Raw genomic sequence first — 27,503 nt, forward strand, 5'->3', positions numbered from 1 at the left:
GAAGGCTGATGGGAGGAGTTATGAGGACAGGCTCATTGTATTGTCTTCAATGGTATAAAACATACGGAAACCACATGTTCTACTCCATTAGAATACTCCATTCCAGCCATTACAATGAGCCCATCCTCATATGGCTCCCCCCACTGGCTTCCAAGTCGTGTTTATCCTCTATATACAAGCACAAAATAGCCTATGGTATAGGCCTATTACCATGAAAAAAGAATAGCATTATAGCCTACTGAAATTAAAGAGATCTGGCCAATTTACAAATAATGTTTTCATTATGAGTAAATAGGCTATGCATTGTAAGCATGTTATTGCCACTATTCCGAGCTATGATGTAAAGTCATATCGCACATTTTACGGAATGCACCTGTCAGTGGGGCCGAAACCCTTTTCCGTTCGCTCCACTGTGGATGACTTCATTGTCTGTGCCATGGATTGCTGGAACGGTGCCAGACCAAATCACACACACGTGACCGGTCTTTCTGGGAATGTTCCTGGAAAGACGTGCGCTCGATCAACAATTACAACTAGAGAAGGAAACATTGTAAAAAATAAAAAACTAAGCGCCCAGACCCCTACTGGTACAGACTGATAGAGGGTCAAGTCGTGCGTTTAGACGGCAGCTCGTGGGGAACATTGTGGATTATTTGTTGATTATATTCGTGAAATGTTCTGATTATACAGCAGGAAACAAAACAAGCGCTCCAGACCAGATCTTTCCATCGTTGTGTCCGCTCAAGGCTTCAATCATGAATTTCGGAGGACATGACCTGTTCAACCAGTGCAGGTAAAATTAATGATCAGTTGTAGCAGCCAAACATATATCTTCTGTGTTATTGAATGTATGTTGGCCAAACAGGAGTAACTGCCATGCGATTTCTATGACAGGACATGGCTTCATGCCTCAAGAAGACGTGAGTTGAGATTCAGCATAATATTTTGTTTGCAGCATTAACATGAATACTCTTCCAGTTCAATCCCATCACACTTTACGCAGAATATTCATTAGTATATTCGTAAGCATGTTCTATATTGCCAATTGACAATGTAGGCTATATAGAGCCTATGTATCCAGCCTAACCGTTTCGCAAACTACACAATTTTCATGTAAAATTGTGAAACGTTGAAATAAACTGTGAAAAACGTGAAAAGTTGTCATTTGGTTCTAGGAGTTAGAGAAGATCTTCTGAGTAGGCTATTTCAAGGGTTGAACCACAGAACAATGAGATTTAGTTACTTATAAAAAAAATATTGGGTTGGCCCTTTGGGGTCTTCCAAGAACGCACTTAGTAGGTGAGAAATAGCACACTTTCAAATGCCGATATATAGGACTATGTATGTATGTATGTATGTATGTATGCATGTATGTATGTATGTATGTATGTATGTATGTATGTATGTATGTATGTATGTATGTATGTATGTTAGCCTACAAGTTTAGTCTAAGATTTGTCCAACGACCATACTATTCAATATAGTGAGTGGAATTATTAGGACACATGTAGGACGCATGTACAGTGCCTTTAGGGAGTATTCACACCCCTTGACTTTTTACACATTTAGTTTTTACAAAGTGGGATTCAAATTGATTTAATTTACATTTTGTCAACGATCTACACACAATACTAATGTCAAAGCGGATTTTTTTTTGAACATTTGTAAAACATTTATGAAAAATAAAACACTAATATATCTTGATTAGATAAGTATTCAACCCCCTGAGTAAATACATGTTAGAATCACCTTTGGCAGTGATCACAGCTGTGAGTCTTCCTGGGTAAGTCTCTAAGAGGAAAATTCACTGTCTTATTGGTAAACAACTCCAGTGTAGATTTGGCTTGTGTTTTAGGTTATTGTCCTGCTGAAAGGTGGATTAATCTCCCAGTGTCTGTTGGAAACCGTTAATTTTTTTATCCTTAAAAACACCCCAGTCCTTAACGATTACAAGCATAGTCATAACACGATGCAGCCACCACTATGTTTGACGACATGGAGAGTGGTACTCAGTAATGTGTTGTATTGGATTTGCCCCAAACTTAACATTTTGTATTTAGGACAAAACGTTAATTGCTTTGCCATATTTTTTTTGCAGTACAACATTAGTGCCTTGTTGCAAGCAGGATGCATGTTTTGGAATATTTCTATTCTGTACAGGCTTCCTTCTTTACACACTGTCAATTAGGTTAGTATTGTGTAGTAACTTGAATGTTGTTGATCGATCCTCAATTTTCTCCTATCACAGCCATTAAACTCTGTAACTGTTTTAAAGTCACCATTGGCCTCATGGTAAAATCCCCAAGTTGTTTCCTTCCTCTCCGGCAACTGAGTTAGGAAGGACGCCTTTATTTTTGTAGTGACTGGGTGTATTGATACACCATCCAAAGTGTATTTAATAACTTCACTATTATCAAAGGGATATTCAATGTCTGCCCTTCTTTGAGAGGCATTAGAAAACCTCCCTGGTCTTTGTGGTTGAATATGTGTTTGAAATTCACTGCTCGACTGAGGGACCTTACAGATAGTTGTATGTGTGGGAGAGAGAATAAAGTAGACGGCATCGGTCAAAATCCTGATTTATGACCCTATGTCCAGATGGCGCCTACATCTGGTCAGGACATGATGGCGGGAAGGTGTCACGTGGTTAGGGCCATATAGTTGCATCCTGTTCTGTCACGTGTTAGAGTGTGTGTTATTTTATATCTATATTGCATCTATTCCTTTGAAGTTGTCATGATGATTGATGTGTAGGGACCTCGTTGAACTGGGGGGTTGTGTTTGAACATTTCAAAGAGGATGACCCCACACCCCACCTATTTTATAGCTCTTAGGGTTGTTGTCTATAAAGTAGGAATGTGGGGGGGGGGGATTGTGTTGGAGGCAGACGACTTATAAATAAGACCCAGAACAACACAGAACACTAAACAAGATTTTAAAAATAAAACCCTGAACATTAAACAGAAAATTATGTTTCCTAAGCCAATTCTCGGGGTACTATGCGCCTCTTGTCGCGAACCCAATGATAAAAGCATCGAGGATCTTTTGGGTGAGGCCCCAGAATGTTTTAAAGCGTTTTTGGATACCAGTGATGGCCATATGACTTACATATTCAACTGTGAAGATTTTCACAGACAGCGGCCCCAGCCCCCTTTATCAAGCAAAACCCGGGAGTTTTTCTCCTGCACTGCGTATGAGAGAATGGCTTAAGATACGGCTAGCACTCTGTCAAATTGAACAGGCCCTGAGTGGTACAAACGTGCCAGGCTATGCATTGGAAGAGCTTGTGGGTGGGCGCAATGATTTGAAAGCCATAAGGATCTCTTCAATGGCTTATAGTCCCGACTCCAAAAAGACAATTTTACCATGTGAACAATTTGATAGTACACATGCAACAAAGTCTGTCAGTTCATATGTATTTCCCAAAGCCTGCAAGGATGTCAACTTTTTTATGCCTGTGTTTAGCTTTAAATGGATTGATTACCCTATATTCATAACCCTGATGAATAAGCTGGACAGTCTTTTCCAAAATCGTGAACAATTACGTTGCTGGCCGCTTCTATCCTTAAGACATACACAGACTCTACATGCAAGATGTTTGATCTATCCATGGAGTGAAAACTTACGGAGTCTTGACACGGGAGAATTGGAAACAGACAGTGGGTGGGGTCAGTGACAACCCTATAACCTGGGGGCCTTTGTCTGTAAGAAAGGAACAGTAAAATGTTTTTTTAAAAGGTCTGTACTAAAGATTTACAATTAAATAAAGGGTATTAATGCTACCCCTTAACGAACGGGAATCTGTCATTTCTCTCTCGCCCCGGTCTGTCGCAAAGAAATGCAATGTCTTATTTCATACGAATAGTCTTTCCTACAACAACATGTCTTTCCTACATTACATGTGCCCGGTAATGGTGGCTGACCTGCTGTACAAACATTGTTTATACATAAAAAACATTATTGCCTGTTTCAATATTGCGCAGTAAACATGTAATAATTACTTAAACATGTTTAAAATGGTCTGTACTAAATATTATGAATTAAATAAATGGTTTTAAAGCTGTATCTCACCTTTAACGAAGGGGCGGTGCATTTTCAAGCCATCCACAAGCCTGTCCCAAAAGGATTCCTGAAAGACTTGTGCGTGCGCGGGGGTGTGTGTGCGTGTGCGGGAGTGTAGGTGTGTGTGTGTTTCAAAACAAATAGGGGGTGGGGGTTTGTGTCTCTGCATGGGTGGCTTTTGAAACCAGAAAAAGTGTGTGTGAGTTTGTTTAGGATTGTGTGCGTCTCTTCAATGGGGCTTGGGCACTTTCGATTTTATTACCACACAAGCCTTTCAAATGCGTATTTATCTCACCCCCAAGGATGTGGGGCCTAAAAAGTCAAACAGCCCAGTCAGAATATATCTTGTCTAGACAACCTCCTACGGTTTAAAACACATGTTATTTCTAATCAGCGCAAATACTAACGGTCCCCCCACCCCGGGATATACATTTACAACGGACACCCCCAAGCGGTGCTATGAAGCATAAATACAGTACTTGCATACAGAATATGTCGAGATATGGTTTTTGGGTCTCTAGACATTCGTGGGTACTTTATATGACCCTTTTATGCATACAGGATGTCGCCTGAAAAAACGGCACCCCCGCTCTGTAAGCTCATTACAGAATATTTCTCGTTAGAGACACGACCTCGGAGCGAGGCTAGGGAAACAGATAATAGCCATTCTGTACGACAGACAAAAGCGCAACTCCAGACATCAGGCCAACAGCCCCGAAGAGTTAGCACCCCCGGACAGCTAAAAGATCATCTGTGAATCCGTCCTAATGGAGCTTTCTGAAGGTGAGTTAGTGAAAATAATATATTAGATTTGGAGAAGTATTGTAAGGATATTTAAAATTTGAAAACTTTCTGAACATCAAGATTGTGGTTTTGTACCACAGTAGAGCTAATGCAGCTCTCTTGAAATTCCAAAACAACCCAAAACCTCATACTCAGATTCTGTACTTTTATGTGCAAAACGACCATTATTATGCTGTTACCAACATCTGCGCGTTTTTAGGCGCACCTTATGTGTCCAGCCTGTCATACCGGCTACACCCGAAAGGGGGGGCACTCGTGCCGTTATAACTGTTACGTATGTCTGGATGAAAATTGTCCGATGCAGCCCTTAAACCTGACACCCTGTGAGGATTGTCACAAGACATGTCGTTCAGCCTACTGTTACGAAAAACACAAAATTGAAACATGGCACCCCAAGGTCTGTAAATCTGTAAGCAGTTGTGACATTAACAAGAAATGTCCAAAATGCCATTGCAATTACAACCTTAAAATAGACAGCCCTAAACCTCGTGTGTGGAATCATACATTGCCCAATCTGTAAAGGGCCTTTAAAAAGCAGAGACTCTGAAGTGGTTCAAGAAGTGCCACACGAACGTTATATTCAACCCTTGGCTGAAGATGAACATTCAGAGAAATACGTTTTTTATGATTTTGAGACTAATCAACAATCGGGGGTTCATTTGCCTATTTTTGTATCTACCCTGACTTTCAAGGGTGATAAGTGGTCAGCAGAGGGACACAATTGTGCACTCCTCTTTCTAAAACACTTCAGAAAACCCCAGTACAGAAACTTCACATTTATAGCGCACAATTCTAGAGCATATGATTCATACCTTCTTTTGAACCCTCTGATACAGCAAGGCGTTGCACCCAGTGTCATAGCTCAAGGTAGTAAAATCTTGTGTTTTGTAGACCCCGCTTTCAACCAGAGATACATTGACAGTTTAAGCTTCTTACCCATGAGATTGGCTCAAATGCCTGAGGCCTTGGGTTTTGAGAACTCTGTGAAAGGTTGGTTTCCCCATTTTTTTACATCTGAGGAGAATCTACATTATATTGGCTCTTATCCGAGACCCGAAATGTACGGGTGTGATCAAATGTCTCCCAAAGAGCGAGAGAGATTCATAACATGGTACGAGACAGTATGTCACAGCACTTTTGATTTCCACAAAGAGATGGAGTCATACTGTGACAACGATGTAGTTATACTTCGTGAAGGATGCCTCAGATTCAGAGAAGAGGTAATCAAAGATGCAGGCATTGACCCCTGGAGTTGTACAACTATTGCATCGGCATGCATGAAAACCTATCGTACACACTTTCTACCTACAGCATCTATAGCTATCCCCTCACCTGACAACTACCGACGCCAATTCAAGTCATACTCTAGTGGCTCCATTCAGTGGTTGGAGTACTTGACCCAGGATAAAGACATTTTTATTCAACATGCTTTGAATAGGGGTGAGAAGGCGTTTGGGGCTTATCATATAGATGGATACACACAGATTGACGGTGTTGAGACCGTGTTTGAGTACAACGGTTGTTTCTTCCATGGTTGTAAATCTTGTTTTGAGCCACAGGCCATGCGTGTCCTAACCCAAAATACTTTTGGGGAAATGTACCAAGAGTTTCAAGACAAATTGGAATCTTTACAGGCTACTTACGGTTTGAAAGTGAATGTTATGTGGGAGCATGAGTGGATCGCACTCAAAAAGTCTGATCTTCATGTTCGAGCTTTCCTTTTCAGCTTTGACACATCAGAACCCTTGGAACCACGACAGGCCTTGTATGGAGGCCGTACCAATGCTTTGACCTTGCGGTATGTAGCGCAACCAGACGAGACAATAGGATATGTAGATTTTACATCTCTTTATCCTCATGTAATGAGTTCCTCATGCTATCCTATGGGGCATCCTGAAATTATTCACCGCAACTTTGACTTACCCCAAAACTATTTTGGTCTGATCAAAGCAACTGTCTACCCTCCTAGGGGTTTGTTTATAACAGTGTTGCCTTACAAGGGACCTCAAGGAAAACTTTTCTTTCCCCTATGTCGCACCTGCAGTGAAAACAACAACCTGGAAAAGCCTTGTGATCACTCAGATCAGGAAAGAGCCCTGACAGGAGTATGGGTCACGGTTGAATTCTCTAAGGCTCTGGAGATGGGGTATTGTGTGGCCAAAATCTTTGAAGTGTGGAACTTTTCCAGGAAATCAGACACTCTTTTTAAAGAGTACATCAAGACCTTCTTGAGATGCAAGAAAATGGCTTCAGGCTATCCGGCATCGGTCACAGATCAAGAGAGCAAAGACAAGTACATTCAAGACTATCACGACAGAGAAGGCATACTTCTTGACCTGGACAGAATAGAGGTCAACAAGACCAAACGAAATGTGTCGAAATTGTACTTAAACTCGCTATGGGGGAAGCTTTCGCAGAGATGCGATATGCTAACAACGTCGATCATTAAAGACCCCGAAGAATCTTTGGAATTTGTTTTTTCGGAACAATACGAAATGTCACATTTTTCATTTTTGAGTCAAGACATTGCCCTGGTGCAATGGAGACATAACAAGAAGTGGGTTCTACCCCGGGGTAATGTAAATGTGTTTCTTGCAGCATTTACCACGGCCTATGGCCGACTTGAACTGTACGCCCTCATGGAGCAGCTTTAGAGGTGGGTTCTTTACCATGACACAGACTCTGTGGTCTATGTAAGCAAACAGGGTGACTGGAGCCCCCCACTTAGCAACTATCTGGGTGGTTTAACAAGTGAACTCAAAGATGGTGACCATATCACAGAATGGTCCTCCTGTGGGCCCAAAAGCTATGCTTTTAGGACTAAAGACAATCACGTGGTGTTGAAAGCCAAAGGCGTGACTCAAAACTACGAAAATGCCCCGCGTGTAAACTTGGAATCAATCACAAGCTTGGTCGAGGGGTTCATAAACGATCGGAATAGTGACTTGGAGATTTTGAGCTCCTACAAAAAATTGTTAGGGATAAAAAGGGCTTCCATCTCAGGATTGCCCCACTTACTAAAAGATTCAGGGTAGTCTATGACAAGAGACTGCTTTTACCTAACGGGACCACATTGCCCTTTGGCTACTGACTTATGCTGCAAGCCCCAGTGTGTCTTAAAGCTTAAGATATAATGGCTGCTGTAGAAGGTTTTGACCCCCGGTTGCAACTACCATTTTCGGCCTTAATCGCAGGCCCCTCCAACAGTCGTAAAACTTGTTTTGTAAAAAGTATTTTAGAGAATTCTGAACATGTGTTATCTCAGAAGCCTGACAATATTGTGTGGTGTTATTTGTGTTATCAACCTTTTGTATGATGGATTGTTGAAGAAAATAAAAATCAAGTTTGTTGAAGGAATACCTGAATCCCTGTCTGATGATGAACTTTTACCTCCTCATAAAAACAATCTGCTGGTTTTGGACGATATGCTATTTGCAGGTAGCGAACATCCTGAAATTGCACAAGCTCTTTTACCCAATATACTCATCATAGAAACCTGTCCGTGCTTTACTTGGTGCAGAATGTGTTTCACCAAGATAAAAACAGCCGTACCATTAGTTTGAACGCCAATTACATGGTTTTGTTCAAAAACCCTAGAGACAAACTACAAATTGACACTCTAGCTCAGCAGATGTATCCGGGAAGGAAATCCTACTTTATGGAGAGCTATGAGGACGCTACCAAAGCGCCATTTTCTTATTTAATCGTGGATTTAAAAGCAAATACTCCAGAACACCTGAGGCTCCAAACCGGCCTGTTCCCGTGGGAGTGGCCGGCTGTGTACATTCCTAAAAAGTAACCGCTATGTCGCTGCGTTTAAAAAGAAACCTGCCCCTCTTGAGAAGCCTAGTTGGGGCTACAGCTAAAGAATGGAAGGCCATCTTGGGTCACTGTTCTTCAGATCTCATATTAACCCTATGTGAGATTGCTTTAAATCTTCTCAAAGGGCGCATTCCACTCACCCTGACCCAATTAAAAAAATTAAAGAGACAAAAGACCACGATCAAACTCTTTGCCAATAAAAGAGCCAGTCTTCAAAAGAAAAGACACAGCCTACAACAGTCTGGGGGGTTTTCTTCTGCCGTTGCTAACTATAGCTGTGCCCTTCATCACCAGCCTTATTGCTGCCAGACGTGGGGGTTGAACACATAGTGTGATGGCAAATAAAATATACTTGGTGCCTCAACAAGAGTTGGATAGACTAAAAAAACAAATGCAGGGTCCTGAAAATATCAGACAAACAGCGGAAAATGATTTGGATACAGCCATGAAGGATATTTTGAACCGAAAAGGATTGGACCCCTATGATAAGGTCCAAAAATACACAAACCTCTTGCAAAGGTATTTGGCCTTGGTAAAACAAGGTGAGAGAGATACCAACCGTTTAACGCTTTCCCTACAGGAACCTTTAAAAGATGACGCGCCTAGAGAGACCCAAGCCCCTGTAATGCCTGTACCGGCGATCTTACCGGCTGAAGATCAAATGCGTGTTGAAGATAATGTTATGCATGACATGTTGACATGTTCCGGCACGTAACAGGAAAAATGTTAGATACATTATGAACAAGATAAAAGACTCAAAGGGGACCGTTACTTGGAATGACAAAGGAGAGTTTATCCTTCAGGGCGCTGTTGTCAAGGGTTCACATATGCTTGACTTGCTTAAAAGTACCACGGCAGCCCACAAGGTTGCTGATGACAGAAGACCACCAGGGTGGCGTCAGTTTCTTAAAGCCCTGGTGTAACCGATGTGAAATGGCTAGTTAGTTAGCGGTGGTGCGCGCTAATAGCATTTCAATCAGTGACGTCACTGATTGAAACTGTTACATTGATGCTGTTGACCCGAATCATTGGTTGCTGCGGAAAAGGAGGAGGTCAAAGGGGGGTGAGTGTAACCGATGTGAAATGGCTAGTTAGTTAGCGGTGGTGCGCGCTAATAGCATTTCAATCAGTGATGTCACTCTCTCTGAGACTTGAAGTAGGGTTTCCCCTTGCACACATCAACAAGGGCCACGGCTTTTGTGGCGCGATGGGTAACGATGCTTCGAACCTGGGTCCCTGGTTCGAGCCCGGGTTGGGGCGAAGAGAGGGACGGAACCTACACTGTTACATTGATGCTGTTGACCCAAATCATTGGTTGCTGCGGAAAAGGAGGAGGTCAAAGGGGGGTGAGTGTAACCGATGTGAAATGGCTAGTTAGTTAGCGGTGGTGCGCGCTAATAGCATTTCAATCAGTGATGTCACTCTCTCTGAGACTTGAAGTAGGGTTTCCCCTTGCACACATCAACAAGGGCCACGGCTTTTGTGGCGCGATGGGTAACGATGCTTCGTGGGGTGTCAGTTGTTGATGTGTGCAAGGGTCCCTGGTTCGAGCCCGGGTTGGGGCGAAGAGAGGGACGGAACCTACACTGTTACACTGGCAATCCTCAACATTCCCCTCTCGGGGGTACCCAACCATAAGCTTCGTCACTAGATTCAAGCTTTAAAACAAAAACCTTCACCGAGCTACAGCACCCCTAAAGATGTCCCAACAACCCCTCCCCCCTATGAAGGGGATGATGATGACTCATTTACCCCCATGAACTAATCCCGATCTCTCGGGGTGGTTAGACTTTTGAATGACTTTTGAATGACTTTTGAACGACTATGATTAAATTCAATAAATGTTATTTAAAAAATTAAGCAAATTAACATTTGTGGCATTCTTGAAACATTTGATGTGAGCATACACCTTGAATACACGGTCTTAAAGGACACATATTTGAACACTTTTGATATTTTCTAACAAAACAAGCTACAACGGTATCATTACTTATTAAATCATCATTATAATGAGACATAACATCTTCAAAAGAAACTCCACGGGCTCTTTGGCATAGGTAGAATACACAGAGTTGACCACATGTAGTGGAAAGGTTATCTTGCACTTGTTTGATGCTGAAGTAGATCTTTAATCCGTTTTTGGTCAAAGATTCTTTAATAGATTTGGGAAAATGTGAAAAACCGGGGGGAACGCCGTAGGAATCAAAAAAAGTTGAGATTTTTCTTCCTCCTTCATCTTCTAGTGTTACAGCTATCCAATGTTCAACCGGCATGTGTTTTAGGATGGGTATTGACAATAAACATGGCCGGCCGCTCAGGCCATTTCTCAATAGGTAATTCATCACAAGCCCACACTCCATAAAATTGTTTTCCAATCAAGCGGGTCATGAGCCCTTCCAACTCTTGGGTATTCATGTCTTTGCTCAACGATCCTTAATAATAATCCACTAAGACCTGTCTTCGGGCATTCACTTCCAAGATTGAATCAGAGCATGCATAAACAATCATGCTAACTGTACAGGCTAAACGTGTACGGAAACGCATTTCCAGCCTGAGGTTACCTTGGGACACCACTGACAGGTTTCCTGAGGTGTCATCATCAGGGGATAAATTGAAAGCATACAATGTGTAACCCTCTGCAAAATCATTTCTGTCAATAGGTAAAGAGAGATCTTTTAGATGCCTCCCGGTAGCCAGGAATAGATTGTAAAATTCTTGCACAGATATGTTGTTATTAAATTGCGGTTGGAAAGCCTTAGCAGGGACCTGACGTCCGTCCTGACAGAGAGCTACATACTCTGCATTGAAGTGTTGAAAATTAAATGGGTTTTTATGTAAGCTGCCCGTATTAGAGGCGTGATCAACCAATCTTACAACCACGTAGCGGGTTAAAGGGCCTAGAAAAAGGTTTTCTTGACTGCAGATTCTACTGCCCACAGGTATGCTAAAGGTTTTCATAGTAATTCTTTGGAGAGGGTAAAGGGCATTTCCTTTCATCAAAGCCTGTGTGTGACCCAGACGAACTGCCGGAGATACAGACACTTTTTTAAATAAAAAGCGTTGCCCCCAAAACCTTTAAACTAAAGTCACCGTCTTGGGCAGACATCAGACAAAACTCATCCTTAGCCCTGGTTAATTTTAGTCTTAAATCAACCGAATTTAAGAGTAAACGTTCTTGAAAGAAAATGTCAGTGTATAGGCCCTAGCAGATGAAACTCTCGAGATTCGGCACAGTAGCGAGCGCGCGTGCCTCCAGTCCTTTGTTTGCAACAGTGGAATGGTCTATCGATTCCATAGAGACTCCTGCAGTATCCTTGCTAAATAGCCCGGCGCTAAATTGTGTCTTGAGAGTGTCTTCGGAGTAGTTGAGTAAACACTCCATGATGGCCCTATAGGGGTATGTGGCACTGCTTTGACTGATTAGGCGTTCACCCAAAGTCACATTCACTTGGGAGAAGATGGTGGCCAAGGGGTAATTAATGAGACTCACTTTGGCATCGTTTGCAATATTAGTACCATCTCTTTTGGTCACTTTTAGACGTAAATGCACCAAGGTGTTGTTGAGGTCCAGATAGTTGTCACCATGGCCTGGTATGAAAAAATCTATAGGACCGTTGTCGGTAATGGCAGAGAGTGGGGCTATCTCCACATAACTGGACCTATCTATTGAATGTTGGGTTAAGGGGGCCGTGAAAAGATCGAGCTCTGTCTTTATAGCTTCAGAGGACATGCGGCGTAAAAGAGACATGTTGCTTGTTCTTTTAGAAAATACTTCAGAGTATTCTTTTTGCCGTTTTTGGTCCAGACCTCCTCACTTTACCACGTCTTTGAGTTACTGAGTTTCTTTTAACGGTTAACCTCCGCTTTTTAGCGGCAGGCCTGCGCCTTATACCCGGAGGTCTCTTTTTTGGTCTTCGAGACAACATCATAAGCCCCGAGCCTTCTTGATGCTCGGCATCTGGTGGGTCATAGCATTGGCTACAACCTCACTTACTATATTTTTAGCCGCTGATTTTAAAATGGGGTTTGGCTATGCTGAGGCCTCTCTTCATAAACGGTAAAACCATCCTAAAGAGGTTACGAAATATACCTCCGGATCCATGATAGCCGGGTAACCCATTACCCACTTGATCAACATAGTATGAGACATAGCGGTTAGGGTCGAGATGGTGGTTGTGTTCCATAACCATTTTAATTTATTTGTATTATGTTTATAAAAAATGTAAATAATAATTATATCGGGGGGGGGGGGGTAATAGTTATGCATGCTTAAGTTTTCAGTTTTTTTGTCTTATTTCTTGTTTGTTTCACAATAAGAATATTTTGCATCTTCAAAGTGGTAAAAATCTATTTTAATTCCAGATTGTAAGGCAACAAAATAGGAAAAATGCCAAGGGGGGTGAATACTTTTGCAAGCCACTGTATAAAAAAATGTATGTAAATATTAAATTTACATAAGTATTCAGACCCTTTACTCACTACTTTGTTGAAGCACCTTTTGGCAGCGATTACAGCCTGAGTCTTATTGGGTATGATGCGACAAGCTTGGCACACCTGTATTTGGGGAATTTCTCCTGTTCTTCTCTGCAGATCCTCTCAAACTCTGTCAGGTTGGATGGCACAGCTATTTTCGGGTCTCTCCAGAGATGTTCGATCGGGTTCAAGTCCTGAGCTCTGGCTGGGCCACTCAAGGACATTCAGAGAATTGTCCCGAAGCCACTCATGCGTTGTCTTGGCTGTGTGCTTAGGGTCGTTGTCCTGTTGGAAGGTGAACCTTTGCCCCATCTGAGGTCCTGAGCACTCTGGAGCAGGTTTCCATCAAGGATCTCTCTGTGCTTTCCCTCGATCCTGACTAGTCTCGCAGTCCTTGCCGCTGAAAAACATCCGCACAGCATGATGCTACCACCGCCGTGCTTCACTGTAGGGATGGTGCCAGGTTTCCTCCAGATGTGACAATTGACATTCAGGACAAAGACTTCAATCTTGGTTTCATCAGACCAGAGAATCTGGTTTCTCGTGGTCTTAGAGTCTTTAGGTGCCTTTTGGTATTCTCCAAGCGGGCTGTAATGTGCCGTTTACTGAGGATTGTCTTCCGTCTGGCCACTCTACCATAAAGGCCTGATTGGTGGAGTGCTGCAGAGATGGTTGTCCATCTGGAAGGTTTTCCCATATTCACAGAGGAACTCTGGAGCTCTGTCAGAGTGACCATCGGATTCTTGGTCACTTCCCTGACTAAGGCCCTTCTCCCCCGATTGCTCAGTGCGGCCAGCTCTAGGACGAGTCTTGGTGGTTCCAAACTTTTTCCATTGAAGAATGATAAAGGCCAATGTGTTCTTGGGGACCTTCAATGCTGCAGAAATGTTTTGGTACCTTTCCCCAGATCTGTGCCTCGACACAATCCTGTCTCGGAGCTCTACGGACAATTCCTTCGACCTCATGGCTTGGTTTTTGCTTTGACATGCACTGTCAACAGTGGGACCTTATATAGACAGGTGTCTGCCTTTCCAAATCATGTCCAATCAATTAAATTTGCCTCAGGTGGACTCCAATCAAGTTGTAGAAACATCTCAAGAATGATCAGTGGAAACAGGATGCACTTGATCTCAAATTCGAGTCTCATAGCAAAGGGTCTGAATACTTATGTAAATGAGGTATGTTTTATTTATTTTAATACATTTGCTAACGTTTCTAAAAACATGTTTTTGCTTTGTCATTATGGTGTATTGTGTGTAGATTGATGAGGAAAAACTATTATTTAATCAATTTTAGAATAAGGCTGTAACGTAACAAAATGAATACTTTCTGAATGCACTTTAGATGATTTGTGTGTCTGTTTGCGTTCTTAGTGCGTGTCTAAAATAGCAGACAGTGACTCCTACCAGACCTCGGGTCAACAAACAAATTGAGAACCATTGGATGCTCAAATCCTCAAGTGTTCCATTGCTGTCATGCCCAATGATTATACCGACCAGTGCCCCCGATAAATACCTCAACGCAATCTGGCTAAAGGACTGCAAGCTGGAGTCATGTCGAAGTGCGTCAAGACTAAGAGAGGATGCCGCACGGTTGCAAAGAGCCATGTCTCACCTTCGGGAGTCAGGTTAGCATATTTTCATTATTGTAGGCCGACATTTCGATTAATGGACTATTTCAGTTGCTGTGTAAGGACTCTGAACACATTTTCCATTTTATTAGAATATTCAGACTACATTGAATTACAACAGATTGAAATGTCTTTTTTTTAATAAGCAGAATTGAAACTTTATAGCCTGCTATATCTGACATGAATGTAGCCTAACATTTAAATTCAGATGACATTATGTAAAGAATATTTGCCAGCCTAAACGTATTGCACACTTATGAATCTAATATTTTCAGCCGCATGTCCCTCTCCCTCTTGCTCATGCTCCCCTCTCTCGGTGTTCTTCAGGCTGGTACTGGGGCCCCCTGACAGCTACTCAGGCTAAACAAGTTCTGATTAAAGCTCCAGAGGGGACTTTCCTGTTGTGGGACAGCTCCTACCAGGGCTACCTCCTCACCCTGTCTGTGAAGACCAGCCTTGGCCCCACACACCTCCGCATAGAGCATGGCACTGGCATGTTTGTCTTCGACTCTGTGATTGTGGCATGGCCACGAATGCAGAGGTTTGAGGGGGCTGTAGATCTGGTGCAGCACTATGCCTTGACTTTATAAGCATCTGGCCAGTCAAAAGGAGAGACTCAGGGCTCAAAAGGAAACAGGAGGGGCAAACCCTTCGCCCCCTGTAGAAAGAACTCTGCAGCTCAAGCTCATCCGCCCCCTGTAGAAAGAACTCTGCAGCTCAAGCTCATCCGCCCCCTCCATAAAGTCTCCCCTAGTCTCCAGCACCTTTGCCGCGTCACTATTAACCAGCATTCTCGCTGTCAGCAGGACTTACCCTTGCCAGGGCGGCTACATGATTTCTTGCTGGAATACCCTTTTATGCTGTAGGAAATGTTCATCTGATGTTTTGATATTCCTGAATTAGACTTAAATTGGACATCAATGATCAATGTCCTAATGTAGTGTTGAAAATTGGCTCTCAGCTGTATACACGCTGGTTCCTAGATGATAATTTAGCAAATCCCTACATGTATTTTTACATTTACACTTGAGTCCTTTAGCAGACGCTCTTATCCAGAGCGACTTACAGGAGCAAAAGGGTTAAGTGCCTTGTTCTAGGGATCATTGACAGATTTTTCACCTAGTCGGCTCTGGGATTCGAACCAGCAGCCTTTTGGTTACTGGTCCAACGCTGTTAACTGCTATGTATCAGAGACTAAATTCACCTACTTATCACCATCTTAGGTTAGTTAAAATAAATGAACAATGAGAGTACTGAAATGGAATGCTGAAATAAATAACCGTTAGAAGAACATGACAAGCGGGAATAGATAAAAGCTTTGTTATTGTTCTATAAACAGTATAAAAGAAAGATTATTTCATAATGGACCACATTCATTAAAAACACTATACAGTATTCAACCAATTCACCTGATGTACCATGGCTTTTATTATGGGGGATTTTTTTATGCTGATGTGAAAAGGGCTTTATAAATAAATTGGATTGAATTTGATTGATGTGGATTCCAGACCATCGTCTTGCCTTAGTTGTCTTATAGTGGACATGTCTTTATGCTGCAAAGGTGGTTGATCTGAGTGTCCTATCCATTCCCATTTTCTCTGAATCCTTTAGTGTAACTTGGTCATTATCAAGGTTGTATAGTTTCAGCTGATCACACTTTTAGTTGTTTTTTAAGACTGTCAATGTGTTACTCAATTTCAGGTCTAAATTGGGGTTCCTTTATAGATCTTCGAGATGCTGAAATAACCATCTCTTGAAATGAGCAAAAATACTTCCAAAATCCTTCTACACCTCCTTATGTACAGTGTAAATGAGCCGCTTATGGTATTTGCAACCATTTGGCAGAGCCATTGGGATATGGCATTGATCTGTTTTCATGTGTGACAGAAGCTAAAGTAAAACATTTTTTTTTAGATAAGCCATAGAAATTTGATATTTTATAACTGCCTATTTTATAACTGTTTCTGTATCTGCCACTTGAGAATGATTGAGAATAGCAAAAGTACATTTTAACCGTATTTTGCTTACCGTAATTTCCGGACTATTAAGCGCACCTGAATATAAGCCGCACCCACAGAATTTTTACAAAATTATTATTTTGAACATAAATAAGCCGCACATGTCTGTAAGCCGCAGGTGCCTACCGGTACATTGAAACAAATTAACTTTACACAGGCTTTAACGAAGGCTTGTAACAAAAATAAATAGGCTTTAACGAAACACGGCTTGTAACAAAAATAAATAGGCTTTAACGAAGGCTTGTAACAAAAATAAATAGGCTTTAACGAAGCACGGCTTGTAACAAAAATAAATAGGCTTTAACGAAACACGGCTTGTAACAAAAAATAAAACATTTGCAGTAAACAGTAGCCTACCAAGAAAGTCATTGGTCACCATCTTCCTTCTCCTGTGCACTGAAACCATCTCCTTCGGTGTCGGAGTTGAATAGCCTCAGAATTGCTTCATCCGATATTGGATCGTTTTCATTGTCGCTCTCGTCACTTTCATCCGGAGGCAAATCCCCCGCTGAGCCCTCTTAAACATGCAGCAGTCCAGCCTTTCGAAACCCGTTGATGATAGTGGATTTTTTGACAATGCTCCACGCTGTCAGGACCCACTGGCAGACTTGACCATAAGTTGCTCTTCATTTACATTTACATTTAAGTCATTTAGCAGACGCTCTTATCCAGAGCGACTTACAAATTGGTGCATTCACCTTATGATATCCAGTGGAACAGCCACTTTACAATAGTGCATCTAAATCTTTTAGGGGGGTTAGAAGGATTATTTTATCCTATCCTAGGTATTCCTTAAAGAGGTGGGGTTTCAGGTGTCTCCGGAAGGTGGTGATTGACTCCGCTGTCCTGGCGTCGTGAGGGAGCTTGTTCCACCATAGGGGTGCCAGAGCAGCGAACAGTTTTGACTGGGCTGAGCGGGAACTGTGCTTCCTCAGAGGTAGGGAGGCGAGCAGGCCAGAGGTGGATGAGCGCTGTGCCCTCGTTTGGGTGTAGGGACTGATCAGAGCCTGAAGGTACGGAGGTGCCGTTCCCTTCACGGCTCCGTAGGCAAGCACCATGGTCTTGTAGCGGATGCGAGCTTCAACTGGAAGCCAGTGGAGAGAGTGGAGGAGCGGGGTGACGTGAGAGAACTTGGGAAGGTTGAACACCAGACGGGCTGCGGCGTTCTGGATGAGTTGTAGGGGTTTAATGGCACAGGCAGGGAGCCCAGCCAACAGCGAGTTGCAGTAATCCAGACAGGAGATGACAAGTGCCTGGATTAGGACCTGCGCCGCTTCCTGTGTGAGGCAGGGTCGTACTCTGCGAATGTTGTAGAGCATGAACCTACAGGATCGGGTCACCGCCTTGATGTTAGTGGAGAACGACAGGGTGTTGTCCAGGGTCACGCCAAGGTTCTTAACACTCTGGGAGGAGGACACAATGGAGTTGTCAACCGTGATGGCGAGATCATGGAACGGGCAGTCCTTTCGCATGCGGCCCGTTTTAGTGAAGGATTTCTCCCCACTTGTCATCCAAGCCTCCCGCTGAACACGGAGCACCACCTTAAATGCACGATTTACACTGATGTCGAGTGGCTGCAAATACTTTGTTGTGCCCCCAGGAATCAGGGTGACAAAATGACTCCCGTAATCAGAATGATGGGAAGTTTGAGAGCGCTTGATTTAATCTAAACAGTAAACAAAAAAGACGTTTGACCTTAACCCGTTCGGCAATTTCATTGGTCTAATGAAAGCTTCATGCCGCCAAAAAACTGAGCACGTCTGTTAAAGGAATTTTATATCTTGATGATAATAATCAATAATCAATTCGCCTTGACTAATGCCCAAGGTTTGTAAGACAATGGGTTAAATAATTAGGCAAGGACTCAGCTTTCTGCAAAAGGTTTCTGTAGCTTTATTCAGAGAACGTTCTGGCGTCAGGATAACAAAACAGTCATTTTATAGTTCTTGCTTACTTACGCACATGCATTTACACACAAACTGTTGGTGACCTGCATCCCCCATTGACTTCACACACACTGTTTATCACCATCTAGCTCAGCCTGTTCCTTTCCCTCAAGGTTAGGAACCCTTTGAAGTTTTACTCCCTTTACCATCTGTCCCCTGCTCTCTATACTAATTGCATACACACATTTCTTTCCCTCTCCAGTGGTTCCTGGACTTTCTGGAACTAATCAGAACAATCGATCACTACATTGATCATTACATTGATTATTCATTAACCATGCTGTATGACTAATAATTCATCATGGTTTATTGATTCATTTACCTTTATTAGATAATTCTCTTATCAACGTCACAGAATGTGTTTTTTTTTTGAAAAAAAAATTGAAAGCGGGAAAAATCCATATATTAGCCTCGTCATTGTTTAAGCCGCTACGTTAAAAGCGTGGGGAAAAAGTTGCGGCTTATAGTCCGGAAATTACGGTAATCCCTTGATGTTTACTTAGCTCAGTTTGAGCTCACCGCTCTTTCTAGGAAAATAAAGACAGGGAAAATGCAGTGCTCTTTGAGGAAACCATAGAAACTGAGAGAGAGCGTGTGTTGCAGGGAGTGGGGGAGTCTTTTACCTTTCCCAGAATGATTAACCCTGTTTCTGTTTGACTCCAGTTCAACCACAGACTCTTTGTGAAGTGTCTAATTTCAATGTGGACATTCATTGATTATTGTACAAAAACAATCTCCCCCTCGTAGCTTACATCATTGCAGAAAGATGCTGTGAGTGTGCACAGAGAAGGTTGGGGCTTATGCTGTAGTAATATGGTATTTTACTAAGGCAGAGGTGTGTATGTGTCTGAGTGAGTCTGTGTGTTTATTTGTTGAGCCGATTGAATGACTCAGTTCCTGGAATGAGGATTCCTGGAGGCTGCTGCACAACTCACCCACACCGGATTCCCACTCAAAGACCCAACTACAGAAAAAGAGAGAAAGAGAAAAATAGACAGAAAGAGAGGGGGTGGGTTAAGATAATTTTGAACAATGACTTTTCATGCCTTTTTTCACAATAATTTGCCATATTCATTCTTGTCTCATCAAACATCTTTATTACAGTTCTTTATAGCTTTACTACACATTCTTATCTACTGCTTACTTACCAGTAAGTGACTGTCCTTGAACAAAACACTGTAAATTATTGAAATAGCAGGTATGATTAATGTAAACACATTTCTTATTTTTTTTAAATTATAGATTGAATAAACACCTCTTTTTTTCAGAGTTCATGCTCTTACTCCGCTGTAGATAGGCTCTTTATAACTGCCCAAATAATCAAAATGTTCTAGGTTCAAATCACGCATAACCAGCAGAGCAACCAGTCGATGTACAGTAAATGCCCATGCCTTAATGTAGGTTTACATAGACCCACAAGTACAAAGATGATTTCATCTCCCAAGCACCAACATGAGTGGAGGTCTCCCACCAGTACAAACTTTCTCAGTGCCAAATATGATTGCTCTTTACTTTGTCCATCCTCTCCATACCTGAGCAAGGACTCATCTTTTTTTCTTACGTTTACCATAAGTCACCATGGTCTACTTAGTGTATGGTTCACACTGTACATGTTTGTTTCCCCCCCAATTTGACCAAGCGTGGTCCATTATCCGCCCTGGGCCTTCTCTCATTGTGTCTGCCTGCAGTTCTTGGTATTGAACTTCGTATTGAACTGGCTGCCTATGTGCCAGACAGAGTCATCTGTTTACATGAGCTATGTTTTCGAGGGCCTAGTGAGGGGAAGGGATTGGTGGTGCAGAGCTTAATGGGGAGAGGGATGCGGAAAAGAGTTGCTCTGAGAAAAAATGTAATTGCAATTCCATCTGTCTATATTCATGGAAGGAGAGTCAACCCTCTCACTGCATGGACTACCTCTTCCTCCATACAATAGGCCCACTAAAATACCAGAGTATTTGGTAAATTGATACGACAGTCCTTAATAAATGGTGTACAGTATGAGTTTGGCGACACGTACCGACGCATCAGGTGCATAGCACTCAGCTTCTCTGTTCCAGAGACGCTTCATTGGCTGCATTCCTCCGTCTCCCATTCCTTGCTTTCGTGAGTTGGCTTGTCAATCAAAGGGCTATTATGTTTTCATCCTGGTTAGCTGCAAAGTGAAAGAGGAGTAACGTTCGGTGAGTGTTCATTACAACCACTTTCCTGATTAAGGTAAATTGGACAAATAATTTAGAGCGAGCAATATGGTTATCCGCAGAGGTACTCTTCTAAGACACTTGCAATACGCCAAAGTGAAAAATAAATTGAGCTGCGCTACCAGGTTGGTCTGTGACAACGTTAGCTGGAGCTGTTCATTTCAGCAAGCTAAACACACGATGCATGACATTGCTTGCGTAGCAACTTTAACGAGCCAAGTAATACAGCTAGTTACTAGGTTACCTAACATCGGGTTAAGCCCGGTTTGACCTACACGGTTTTGGCCACCCAAAGCCATCATACAACCAAGTGTAGTGGTGGCCAGCATATTTCATGTATGCTATTCACGTGCGTCGGCCTGGGTGATGCGCACATTCGCTAAATCGGAATCTTTTAAATTTATTTGTAATAATTTAGCTCGAAATTTGAGTATTAGTTTGCTAAAGCTAAATCAGATAGTCCAATCTGAGCAGCATTTTACCCGAGCCCACACATGTGAATAATATGGACATTGTTGTGTGGACCACATGATTACTTGGTAAAAATGTAGGACATATCCAAAAATGTTACGTCAATTATGGGTCATGCTCTCTACTATTACCGTTTCATGTGGAAACGGGTGGCTAGAAAGCAGATTAGAGGCCCCCATAAAAAAGCTTGCCATCATAGCTAGCTGTTAGTGAAACTATTTACTCCGTGCACTTTGATCTATCTGTATCAAATTTGTGTGAAGATTTCTCTGCCATTTTTCCTCTTTCTCGTATGCTTAACCATGTGATTTCTACTTGTTTTGTCTTTTGGCCCTCTCAGGCATATTTCACACTGATTAGTGAAAGGGGAGAGACCATGTGGAAGTCACATGAGCGACAAGGATGAGGAAAAAACAACTGGGAGAGGACTGCTCCGCCTAACTTCTCAATCGGACTGGGGATTTGCTGATTCCGAAGCTTGGCTGGGACAGCCTAGCAGCCCCTGACTCACCCTCTACCCACACATATGCAATGAACAGCACTACTCAGCCCCCTGCCCCCATAGACAGGGATGTGGCAGTCAGCTCCGTGTTGGTACCATTCTTCCTGATCACCTTCATCGGGATAGCAGCAGCTGTGGTGAGTGGCTAACAGGAACATCACATGTTGGCCTACAGTGATACAGTTAAGAAGTACTACTTTGATGAGCTAAAGCTCTTGATTTAATAACCTTTAAAATGACCACATAACAACTCCTGCATTTTATTTGAACCAGCTAAACTAGTCATCTTTTTTTTATTGCAGGTGCTGTATGTGCGCAAGAAGAGAAGGTAACTTCCTTTTATTCTCTTCCTTATTGCTCTCAGCAGGTGTATGGTTACTTATTAAAGCTACATTATGTAACTTTTTGGGTGACCTGGCCAAATTCACATAGAAATGTTTGTTATAGGTCTTTCATTCTCATTGAAAGTCAGTCTAAGAAGAGGTAGATCTGTTCTATGGGTGCTATTTCTATGCCTTCCTTAAGTTTTTAGTTTTTGTGTGTTTTGCTTTTGATACTGTACACCAGCTTTAAACAGCTGAAAATAAAATATTTTTGGTTATGGAAAATATATTTCACAGCAGTTTAGATGGTACAAGGATTCTCTACACAATGTCTGCTTGTTTTGTCACATAAACTGAAATTAGGCAAACTATTATAATTTTAACAACCGGAAAATGGTGGAGTGATTTATGCATAGTGCACCTTTAAATTGGCCAATTCCTTTTGAACAATACACAGAAATCTTACAATAATGTCAAAAAATGGTCGTCTTGCATTGGTCACCATGTCACAGTGTCCTTTCCTATTGTGTGTTTCAGAATTGACAGGCTCCGGCACCAGTTGCTTCCAGTCTATACTTACGACCCCTCTGAAGAATTACATGAAGTTGAACAGGAAATGCTGTGGAAAGAGGAAGATACTAAGGTATGATTTCACCCTCGTCTTTGTCTATGAATCAATTGATAGACTACAGTAACATCTGAGCTCCTTCCCTATGTGGCACTTTTACAAACACTAGATGGCGACATTGGCTACGTATAAATAAAGGCCTTTTTATGTAATGTAGTAGTATCAAATGGAGCCGCTTTGTAAAAAAATAAAAGACCAGTTCTGAAAGTGGAGCTGTAGGATAATCAGTGCTGCCTTTTAAAAATATTTTATGAATGAAGATATTAACGAATGTAGACATTTGAGAACTTGGTCAACCGGATAAGTGTGTCTGCTAAATGACTATAATGTAAAGGTAGGTTTATTTTGCGGAGATGCGGTACGACTATGTACCCTCGCGCGTCGGATGCCTATCTAACTTTCCCAGAGAGTCTTGTCACCCGACTTGGTATCACTTTACGTTTCTGCTCGGTATAAATTGCGTATCGGCCGCGTGGGGAAAACTCCCCTAGCTGGATTTGTTGGAGCTTGAGCTGTCGTTTCCAACTTTGGTGTAAGTCAATTCAGCTTTAGGCACACCTAGTGGGTCACATAAGATATTTGCACACAGTGTTTATTTCAAATGCATGCCATATACAACAGTAATGAAGAAAAACTCAGGCGACAGTCAGATTATCTGAAAGCTAGTATGTCACTTTGTGTCTGCAGGTGGTGAAGGGTTGGGCACGATCATACCAGCAGCAACGTCCCCTGTTGATGAAAGATACCCACGCATGAGTGTGTTGGAGCAGGACATAGATCTGTGACGACATACAGATCAGTGGAGTTAACCCTTGAGATGCCAGATTTGTCAGTCATTCAACGTAAAGGGGTTTTAGGAAAAGCATGGACAAGCATGGAGAACAGCCTGTCAAGCATTCCGCATCATGCACCTCCTCAGTCATCATCATCTCTGTTGGAGCATTTACTTTGTACAGCGTCAGCCTCCAAGCTAAGAGGAGGTTGGTTATTATGTGATTGTGAACCTCTGATGCCATGCCCCTGTGCCCGAAAGCTGTGGCATACCCGAAACCACGACATGTTGGCTAACTACTGGTGGACATTTATTTATTTGAGATTATTTATTCAAGTTTTTTTAGTTTTTTTTACTGTGTTTGTGTGTGTCATAATGTGGGCGTTACTGAAACTAAGATGGTGCCATCCATCCAAACTAGACACTGGTGTTACATTTGCCTTAAATGTCTGTTTTAAGTAGGCGTATACCAGCGAGGTTAGCGAAGCCTTGACCTTGGGTGGGATGCTTACCGTTGTACTACTAGTTTTAGTGGTGTAAAATTAGGTTACTATGTCCCGCACCTCATTCAATGTAATAGAAGTTACACAGAAGGTATGCAGTCAATCAATTTTAGTTCTTAAGTTGCTGTTTTGTTTCCCTGTTTGTGGCACCTTGAATGCCATTATGAAAGCAACCAAAATAATACCTCATCATCATACAGATACTGTATGTTATGATGAAAAGGTGGTGAAATCAGAAGGAGGATGTATAGAGAGAGAAGAGATGGCAAATTAATGTAACTAGTCAACCAACCTACCCCACCCACTCCTCTTCACTATTTAGCTGTGACTACTGCCCTAAAAATGTCCTGTTGGGAAGACAGGGCACCAGGAGGATTGTTCTTCTAGCAGAAGAATCTCTTTCGAAGAATGCCATAGGCCTGACTGTATACAGTACTCAGGAAACCTCAGCCACCCATATCTTTAAAGAAACAAGTGACCAGTGATTCATCCTTGAATGAATTATATGTGCTCTAAGTTTACCCCCCTTTCCTCCTTGCATTTGTGAATGTCATGTATTCAGGATGAGAAGGATGAAGGCTTCCATTGAAATCAATCAACTTATCAGCGCATGTATATGTACAGTATGTTGGAATCCACTTGATAAGAATTTAAACATAGCTATATACACTGTACAAAGCATTAACAAGACCTTCCTAATATTGAGTTGCACCTTCTCAGAACAGGCTCTATTCGCCGGCGCATGGACTCTGCAATGTGTCGCAAGCGTTTCACCGGGATGCTAGCCCATGTTGACTCAAATGCTTCCCACAGTTGTGTCAAGTTGGCTAGATGTCTTTTGGGTGGTGGACCATTCTTGATATACACGGGAAACTGTTGTGTGAAGAACTCAGCAGCGCTGCAGTTCTTGACACACTGGTGCGCCTGGCACCCACTACCATACCCCATTCAAAGGCACTTAAATCTTTTGTCTTGCCCATTCACCCTATGAATGGCACACATACACAATCCATGTCTCCAGGCTTAAAAATCCTTCTTTAACCTGTCTCCTTCCCTTCATCTAAACTGATTGAAGTGGATTTAACAAGTGACATCAGTAGGGATCGTAGCTTTCACCTGGATTCACCTGGTCAGTCGATGTCATGGAAAGAGCAGGTGTTCATAATGTTTTGTACACGCATTGTAGATCAGGTATTTCCATTTATTTTAATGTGGAATTGAAACTTTTGACATGAATAGTTGACTTTCTCCTGAATGCGAACTGCTACATATTACTCTCTACTATTTATAAAGTCTATGATTTAATTCCCATGGACATTAAACATATACAGTTGAAGTGGGAAGTTTACATACACCTTAGCCAAATACATTTAATTTCAGTTTTTCACAATTCCTGACATTTAATCCTAGTAAAAATTCCCTGTTTTAGGTCCGTTAGGATCACAACTTTATTTTAAGAATGTGAAGTGTCAGAATAATAGTAGAGCGAATCTTTTATTTCTTTCATCACATTCCCAGTGGGTGAGAAGTTTACATACACTCAATTAGTATTTGGAAGCATTGCCTTTAAATTGTTTAACTTGGGTCAAATGTTTTGGGTAGCCTTCTACAAGCTTCCCACAATAAATTGGGTGAATTTTGGCCCATTCCTCCTGATAGAGCTGGTGTAACTGAGTCAGGTTTGTAGGCCTCCTTGCTCGCACACACTTTTTCAGTTCTCCCCACAAATTTTCTATAGGATTGAGGGCAGGGCTTTGTGATGGCCACTCCATCTTTGTTGTCCTTAAGCCATTTTACTACAACTTTGGAAATATGCTTGGAGTCATTGTCCATTTGGAAGACCCATTTGCGACCAAGCTTTAACTTCCTGACTGATGTCTTGAGATGTTGCTTCAATATATCCACATCATTTTCCATCCTCATGATGACATCTATTTTGTGAAGTGCACAGTCCCTCCTGCAGCAAAGCACCCACACAACATGATGCTGCCACCCCTGTGCTTCACGGTTGGGATGGTGTTCTTCAGCTTGCAAGCATCCCTCTTTTTCCTCCAAACATAACAATGGTCATTATGGCCAAACAGTTCTATTTTTGTTTCATCAGACCAGACATTTCTCCAAAAAGTACAATCTTTGTCCCCATGTGCGGTTTCAAACCGTAGTCTGGCCTTTTTATGGCGGTTTTGGAGCAGTGGCTTCTTCCTTGCTGAGCGGCCTTTCAGGTTATGTCGATATAGGACTCGTTTTACTGTGGATCTAGATACTTTTGTACCTGTTTCCTCTAGCATCTTCACAAGGTCCTTTGCTGTTGTTCTGGGATTGATTTGCACTTTTCACACTAAAGTACGCTCACCTCTAGGAGACAGCGTCTCCTTACTGAGCGGTATGACGGCTGCGTGGTCCCATGGTGTTTTTACTTGTGTACTATTGTTTGAACAGATGAACGTGGTACCTTCAGGCGTTTTGGAAATGGCTCCCAAGGATGAACCAGACTTGTGGAGGTCTTGGCTGATTTATTTTGATTTTCCCATGATGTCAAGCAAAGAGGCACTGAGTTTGAAGGTAGTCTTTGAAATACATCCACAGGTTCACCTCCAATTGACTCAAATTATGTCAATTGGCCTATCAGAAGCTTCTAAAGCCATGACATAATTTTCTGGGGTTTTCCAAGCTGTTTATAGGCACAGTCAACTTAGTGTATGCAAACTTCTGACCCACTGAAATTGTGATAGTTAATTATAAGTGAAATAATCTGTCTGTAAACAATTGTTGGAAAAATGTCTTGTCATGCACAAAGTAGATGTCCTAACCGACTTAACAAAACTATAGTTTGTTAACAAGAAATTTGTGGAGTGGTTGAAAAATGAGTTTTAATGACTCCAACCTAAGTGTATGTAAACTTCTGACTTCAACTGTAATAATGCATTTGATTAAAATGCATTGCACTGTTCCAAACATGGCAACCCTGCTTGCTATTAACAGTTTATTTGGGGAATTGCAGTGGCGAATTCTGAAGAAATACAGGATATAAACTACTGATGAAAATACATTTTTTTAAATGTAATTTTGACTGTTATCAAGGTTTCACACACTTGTTAAAAGACTGATTGTGTTGCTTGATTGTACTGTCCATGAGGTAAACTTGTATATATCTTAGAGTGAGATTATGGACTTTTTATGGATGGTTTGGTTGTAAAGCAAAAATAAAATGGAAAGAGTACATATCCAGGCTTTGTAATCATTTGATAACGTCAGTGACAATTGGGAGAAACTGGGAAAGAGCTGCAATAAGCCAAGGATAAACTATGTGTAATAGATCTATACATTAGTCTAGCTTTTGTTAGTCTCACA

At 41.9% G+C, this 27,503-nt stretch overlaps 1 protein-coding gene and 1 pseudogene across 2 annotated transcripts; both read left to right on the forward strand.

The window, feature by feature from the left end:
* The first annotated feature begins 466 nt into the window (after window positions 1-466).
* LOC106572343 (small integral membrane protein 29) lies at window positions 467-27,374 on the forward strand. 2 transcript variants are annotated; one of them, XM_082962122.1, is made up of 5 exons: window positions 467-793; window positions 21,765-22,063; window positions 22,229-22,254; window positions 22,787-22,892; window positions 23,565-27,374. In XM_082962122.1, the coding sequence occupies exons 2-5, from the start codon at window positions 21,956-21,958 to the stop codon at window positions 23,631-23,633; spliced, it is 309 nt and encodes a 102-aa protein (XP_082818248.1). In that variant the 5' UTR covers window positions 467-793; window positions 21,765-21,955; the 3' UTR covers window positions 23,634-27,374. The 2 variants fall into 2 exon arrangements, with proteins under 2 accessions (XP_082818248.1, XP_014001860.1); XM_014146385.3 differs by lacking the exon at window positions 467-793 and adding an exon at window positions 20,796-20,935.
* LOC106572340 (suppressor of cytokine signaling 2-like) lies at window positions 14,644-16,696 on the forward strand (annotated as a pseudogene).
* Window positions 27,375-27,503: the final 129 nt, after the last annotated feature.

This window comes from Salmo salar, chromosome 15 (assembly GCF_965601325.2).
Source record: "Salmo salar chromosome 15, fSalSal1, whole genome shotgun sequence".
Classification (NCBI taxonomy): Eukaryota; Metazoa; Chordata; class Actinopteri; order Salmoniformes; family Salmonidae; genus Salmo; species Salmo salar.